At 39.4% G+C, this 7,266-nt stretch overlaps 1 protein-coding gene across 8 annotated transcripts in view; it reads left to right on the top strand.

The window, feature by feature from the left end:
• Positions 1-604: 604 nt before the first annotated feature.
• Positions 605-7,266, top strand: part of LOC101153444 (NEDD4 binding protein 2 like 2) — a 106,217-nt gene continuing 99,555 nt past the window's right edge. For 3 of the 8 annotated variants that reach the window (XM_063697247.1, XM_063697248.1, XM_063697251.1), the window contains exons 1-2: positions 991-1,130; positions 2,794-4,052. In XM_063697247.1, the coding sequence (XP_063553317.1) occupies positions 2,794-4,052 (1,259 nt within the window). In that variant the 5' untranslated portion in view covers positions 991-1,130. Of the gene's footprint in view, positions 1,196-2,793; positions 4,053-7,266 lie in introns of those variants that run through there. The other 5 variants (XM_019039657.4, XM_019039659.3, XM_063697249.1 and 2 more) reach the window with 5 other exon arrangements.

Below are 7,266 nucleotides of genomic sequence, written 5' to 3'. Positions count from 1 at the left end.
GGAGACAAAGGTCGTAGTAGAAATCTGTATTTGAGATAGATTTCTTTCTGAGAAGATGGGTTGCTTTGGTGAACACTCTTGATCACAAGGCTGTTAGTTAAATAATCAAATGTATATATTCCAGACTGTAACTTTAACAACAAATGAAATTGTTATCACGTTGGGGATGGAAAAGGGTACATATCCATAGAAAGAATTATTTAAATATGAAGAGATTATAAGTTTTCCTTGCAAGGACCTGAAATTATGGGGGATGGGGAACCAATGGAAGGAGGAGGGGTTGGAGAGGTGGTGGGAAGAGAAAAGGAGCCCTCAGTCGAGGACTGCCAGTTGTTTGGTTCGTATTTATTTTTAATGCAACAAACACTTACATAGCGCTTATTCTTACCAGGAGCTCGCTGTTCTACGTGCTTTGCACATATTGACTCTTTTAATGGGAAAGCTCAGTGATTGGTCTGTATTTCCAAAAACAAAACAAAACAGCAACCTGACACTAAACGATTTTGTTCATAAGTATTTTTATCTGTTATTGGGGACCTGCGCCGCAGTAATTCTGTCCTTCCACAAAAAAGCATGAGCCTAAAATTACGTCAGGTGGTCTTTCGTAGAAACGACCGGAATCCAAATTTGTGGTACCAACTGTGGAGTTCCGTTGGAAAAGTCAGCTGGTTGTCTTCTAGAAAGCTCTAAGAAGCATGCACCGAGAGCCGATTATACATCTATCGGGGGGCGCCAGTTTCTCAAATTCCTTTTTCCTTCGGGGGTGAATGCCAGAGGAGGTCGCTGCTTTCTTTTAACGAAAGTTGGTGTTTTTAGATAACTTCCCTGCTCCAGATCTAGGAACTAATTCCGGTCTACTTTTGTTGCCAAATTACTGCGTTTGTCACGCCATGGATTCTGGGAGACCTAGTCTCCGTGCCGTGAGGTTTACGGAGCCGGTGTGAACGTCGGACTTCAATTCCCACAATGCCTGGCGCAAACGCCTAGTTTTGGCCTGGGTAACCGAGAGGTGACCGCCATCTTGCGTACGGAGGTGAGGTTTGTTACCGCGATTCTGAGAGGTGGGCTTTTAGTCCCTCCAGACCTCGGCTTTAGTGCTGTGTCTCCGCTTTTCTTTCACCTTCACAGAGGTTCGTGTCTTCCTAAAAGAAGGTTTTATTGGGAGGTAAAGGTCAATGCGTAGGGGTAGAGTAAGGTGAGTAGACACCCCGTTTTAGGTGAGGGTGGGGCGGTGGTGGTGTTTTTCGCTTTCACTTCTTGACTGGACCGTTTAGATTAGCTGTAAACGTGGAAGTAAGCTCTGTGTGAACTTTTGCGCCTCAGAGACCTCCAGAATTCCTGGACACGACCTGAGCATGTCTGCACTGGGACAAAAAAGCTGGGTGACGCACTTTTGCCCGGGCCGCTCACTCTGGAAGTCTGGAGGCATGGGGCTCGGATAGTGTATAGATCACGCGGTTTATTAACGCAACCCGGTTGCTTTTCTTCGGGACTTTTCTGACACATTTCGAATGAGGAAAGGAGAAACCGAGAGGAGGCCTTTTGGCGTTCTCCGCAGTTGTCTTCCTCCAGCTCTGTGGCCTGCTTGCATCATTCTGTAGTTCGCCTTTTTGTCCATTTCTTTTTCTCTCGTGTTAGGAACACCAGAGAGTGGCACAACGAAGAATTGGGTGGAATAGGCCTCTGGGCTGTACTTTGAGGTCCCTAAGGCATTTCAGGGGAAGTAATTCCCCCCCCCAAGACGGGGTCTCCCTCTGTCGCCCAGGCTGGAGTGCAGTGGCGCCATCTCGGCTCACCACAACCTCCGCCCCCCCGGGTTCAAGCGATCCTCCCACCGCAGCCTCCCGAGTAGCTGGGACCACAAGTGCGCGCCCCCATGCCCGGCTAATTTATTGTATTTTTGTTAAGAGACGGAGTTAGGCCATGTTGCCAGGCTGGTCTCGAACTCCTAAGCAGCAATCCGCCCGCCTCAGCCTCCCAAGTGCTGGGATTACAGGCTTGAGCCACTCTGCCAGGCCTAAAGGGAAGCAAATTTTATCTTCGTGATAGACTATTCGGAAAAGATGAACGCTTTGAACTTTGGGAGTTGCCAGATTTCTTTATTATACAAATTTCCGTTATCATCATTGCAACTGAAGTTATCTCTTCCCCCCTTTTAAATGAACACACTACACCCATTTAGGAACCTCTTTTACGCCAGCTACTCACAGTTAAGGGTCTCCAAAGACTGGCACTTCAGTTAATCTAACATTTGGATGCTAAGGACATTGGTTGTCTGAGGTTTGGGAGAGAATTGGAGCTATTTACTCTCAAAAACACAGTGGTTTTAAGTAAGGAAAGCTTAGGATGCAGTGTATCACAGCCATTTTGAGTATGTGTTAATTTGATGTTGGCGGTTTCACTCTCCTTTTAAATACACAATTGTGTATCTATATCATAAAAATATATATTACTGATTCAACTTTACAGACATACTTAAATCTTTTAGGTCTTCCAAATTCAGAAATGGATCGTTTAAAGTTGAGAGAGAGAGATATATATATATACGTATATATACACATATATATATTTTTTTTTAAAAAAGGATATTCAACGAGATCCCTCCCATAAACCACCATGTTGTGACTGTACTTAAATAATAAGTGGTTATGAAAGTGACTGGTATTTTGGGAAATTGTTACCATTAAATATATCACAAATTTAAATGTCTGTCTAATTTCTTGTTTTTGAAGAAACTTTTATTTAGATTTTTAATATATTAGCTAGTAATTGTATGATTTATTTATTTCTCAGATGTCTTATGGTGAAATTGAAGGTAAATTCTTGGGACCTAGAGAAGAAGTAACGAGTGAGCCACGCTGTAAAAAATTGAAGTCAACTACAGAGTCGTATGTTTTTCACAATCATAGTAATGCTGATTTTCACAGAATCCAAGAGAAAACTGGAAATGATTGGGTCCCTGTGACCATCATTGATGTCAGAGGACATAGTTATTTGCAGGAGAACAAAATCAAAACTACAGATTTGCATAGACCTTTGCATGATGAGATGCCTGGTAATAGACCAGATGTTATTGAATCCATTGATTCACAGGTTTTACAGGAAGCACGTCCTCCATTAGTATCCACAGATGATGAGATATATAGCACAAGTAAAGCATTTATAGGACCCATTTACAAACCCCCTGAGAAAAAGAAACGTAATGAAGGGAGGAATGAGGCACGTGCTCTAAATGGTATAAATGACAGAGGAGGACAAAAAGAGAAACAGAAATTTAACTCTGAAAAATCAGAGATTGACAATGAATTATTCCAGTTTTACAAAGAAATTGAAGAGCTTGAAAAGGAAAAAGATGATTTTGAGAACAGTTGTAAAGAATCTGAACCTTCTCAGGAGCAATTTGTTCCATTTTATGAGGGTCATAATAATGGTCTCTTAAAACCTGATGAAGAAAAGAAAGATCTTAGTAATAAAGCTATTCTATCACATTGTGATTATCAACAGAACTTGGGGAATGAGCCATACAAATATCCCTGTAATGGACAAGTAATACCTACATTTTGTGACACTTCATTTACTTCTTTCAGGCCTGAATGGCAGTCAGTACATCCTTTTATAGTGCCCTATGGTCCCCCTCTTCCCAGTTTGAACTATCATTTAAACATTCAGAGATTCAGTGGTCCACCAAATCCACCATCAAATATTTTCCAAGCCCAAGATGACTCTCAGATACAAAATGGATATTATGTAAATAATTGTCATGTTAGCTGGAATTGCATGACTTTTGATCAGAACAATGAATATACTGACTGTAGTGAGAATAGGAGTAGTGTTCATCCCTCTGGAAATGGCTGCAGTATGCAAGATCGATATGTGAGTAATGGTTTCTGTGAAGTCAGAGAAAGATGCTGGAAAGATCATTGTATGGACAAGCATAATGGAACAGACAGGTTTGTGAACCAGCAGTTTCAAGAGGAAAAGTTAAATAAATTGCAGAAGTTACTTATTCTTTTAAGAGGTCTGCCTGGTTCTGGGAAAACAACATTGTCTCGGTAAGTAAAGGATACCAACTGAATACTTGGTAATTCATTATTTAAAAATTATAAATGATATTTGTCGCCGGCTGCAGTGACTCATGCATGTAATCCCAACACTTTGGGAGGCCAGGGTGGACCAGTCACTTGAGCTCAGGAGTTTGAGACCAGCCTGGGCAACATAGTGAGACCCTGTCTCTAAAAAATGAAATAAAAATGTTAGAACTATAATGATACTTGTAATCACTGACAAGTGCTTTTATGTTTCTAGTAGAAGAAAATCTTTAATTTGCTACACTTGAGAATAGCATCTGACAGTGTAACTATTTAAAAATCTTTTCTGATAGAAGAAAGGAGAATTGGCATATATGTTTATATTTAGATTCTGCTAAGGGCTTTAAAAATAGATAACACTACGTATAATTGTGGCAGTGATGAAAGCAAATGCTACTTGAGAACTGTCCTGGCCTACCCTTTTGAGTCAGCTATTCAAGAAAAGTTGGACTCAGTGTTAGAAAATTTGAGTTTTTCAAGTTCAGTTGGAGGTGAGAAAAAGAGAAAATTTGGGTATTGACTCAGTTATTTCCCTTTTTCACCTTGGGCAAGTTTTGCTCTCTGTTAATGGAATAAATGATAACTTACTTTTTCTGGAATTGGGAATCAAATGAGATGACCCAAGGAAAGGAATTTTGAATGTGTTGAGCACTGTGCCATATTCATACCATTGATTGGCAGAAGGAACCCTTTTTTGATTTCTTAAAATTCAGGAGTTTGAAGTGAGTAATATCTGAATTGGTGTTAGAACTGGTGGTGGTTTATTGTATTACAAGATATTTCAAATTCCTTTTTTTGTTTACATTTTTAAACTATTGATGCACTTGAATATGTTTATGCAGTTGTGAAAAAATAGTGTAAAGAAAGCAGTACAAATTATCTTGAGTTTATGTAAGATGATTCAAGATTTGTGCCGGACAAGGAGAAAAAGAAAATTTTTTGATATCTTTGGGTGAGGATGGAGAGGTCCAAGAAACCATTTTGCAAATGTTTTATATTACTAACAAGACAATCTAAACCTAAATAAACATTTTTTTCAGAGAAAAGACACTAGAGAAAGATTTAATTTGTGATATTTCAAGCTAGATTATAAACTGTGATCTTTGTGAATGAATTAATTCATTCCAGAATTAAATTTTGGTCTTTGTATTTTGATTCCTTTTACTTTAGTGAGGATTTTGTAGAGAAGATGAAATTTCATCTCTATAATAATAGAAGTTAGGAGTGAGGTCTCACAAACATGGGCTGTCGTCTAGATTTGGGATATACCATCAGAGACAATAAATAATTGAAATTTGGAAAGTGGATAAAAGAGTCTGTTAGTTAGGACCACTTGACTAAGAGTGGGTATAGAAGAAACCTAAGGAAGAAAAGTTAGATTTGAGACAACATATTGGAGTATGTTGAAATTAAAGGTGAATAAAGTAGTGGAAATTCGATAGAATTTAAAGGAGACATTGTAGTGGGAGATGGTAGAGGTGATTAGATATAATATGTATATTTATTTGAAAAATAGATATATAAGAATGAAAGTTGTATGTAGTACCAACAAGTACCATTCGTATTATGATTCACAATTTACAGAGTATTTTCATATATAAAAATCTTGTGCAATGGGTTGTTTTTTCATTTTATAGAAGGAGCAGAGGCTAAAGGAAGTTGAGGTTAAGTGATTTGGAAGTTACAAAAACTAGTAAGAGCTCAAACTAGCAATAAAATTATAGTATGTTTTTCCCTTGCCTTCACTGTAATGCTTAATGGTTGTGTAGTCTTATACGTGACTCCTGACTTCAAGGATCCTGATCTGTACCTCTTTAGGTCAACATGTTTTGAGTGAACTGGTGTTGGTTATTTGGAATTAGATATAAAGTCATATATTCTTTGGTGAGGAATGGCTTCATATAGGAGTTCACATTCAAAACAAGCTTTGACAAAATAATAGAGTGAAAATTGGTAGATCAGAGTTGAGCTGATTGGAGGACCAAATTAAAAGACTGGCTGGGCATGATGGCTAACACCTGAAAACCCAGCACTTTGGGAGGCCAAGGCAGGCAGATTGTTTGAGCCCAGGAATTCAAGACCAGCCTGGATAACCTGGGTATCCTAGCTACTTGGGAGGCTGAGCCGCCGAGGCTACAGTGAGCCATGATCATGCCATTGCTTTCTAGCCTGGGTGACAGATTGAGACCCTGTCTCAAAAAAAAAAAAAAAAAAAATTAGTAATGCTTATGTTTGGTATGTGGTAATGAGTGTAGGCAGTTGGATAGAATTCATATTCTTTGGAGGTACTGTTCAAGTCCCCTTCTTACTTAATTTGGTCTTTGCCCACATCTCAATCAGCATGTCTCTAACATTGTAAGTATTCAAGATGTCGGATGATATTCTGAGAGAGAGAGACAGTAGGCCATAATAGCCTTGGCCATAGTTTTGGCCCATAGGGTGTTTATGGGTAGGATAGCCCGATAAAGATGTCATTTTTCCCCCTAATTGATTTATAAATTCAGTGAAACTTTAACCAAAATCCCAAAGGAATTTTTGTATGAATTTGAGAAGCCTATAAAGTTTGTTTGATATGTAACTATAACAAGGACAGTTTTAAAAAATGAGACTTATCCCACCAGCTATTAAAATTTAGAAACTACTATAGTTAAAACTTTGCAGTTATTAGCAAAAGAACAAATAGATAAAATTAGAGAACCCAGAAACAGGCTAGGTGTGGTGGCTTACACCTGTAATCCCAGCACTTTGGGAGGCTGAGGTGGGGAGCATCACTTGAGGCCAGAAGTTTGAGATCAGTTTGGGCAACATAGACCCTGTCTCTATTTTTTTTTTTTTTTTAAAAAAAGGCCGGGTGCCGGTGGCTCACCCCTGTGATCCCAGCACTTTGGGAGGGTGAGGCAGGTGGATCATGAGGTCAAGAGATCGAGACCATCCTGGCCAACATTGTGAAACCCCATCTCCACTAAAAATACAAAAATGAGCTGGGCGTGGTTGCATGTGCCTGTAGTCCCAGCTACTCGGGAGGCTGAGGCAGGAGAATCGTTTGAACCCGGGAGGCAGAGGTTGCAGTGAGCCGAGATCACACCACTGCACTCCAGCCTGGGCAACAGTGCAAGACTCTGTCTTAAAAAAAAAAAAAAAAAAGAGAATCCAGAAACATACCTACATATAAAAGAAT

The sequence above is a fragment of the Gorilla gorilla genome, chromosome 14 (assembly GCF_029281585.2).
Source record: "Gorilla gorilla gorilla isolate KB3781 chromosome 14, NHGRI_mGorGor1-v2.1_pri, whole genome shotgun sequence".
In the NCBI taxonomy this organism is placed as follows: Eukaryota; Metazoa; Chordata; class Mammalia; order Primates; family Hominidae; genus Gorilla; species Gorilla gorilla.
The sequence above is the reverse complement of the archived record's forward strand: the minus strand, read 5'-3'. Positions and strand labels throughout refer to the sequence as shown.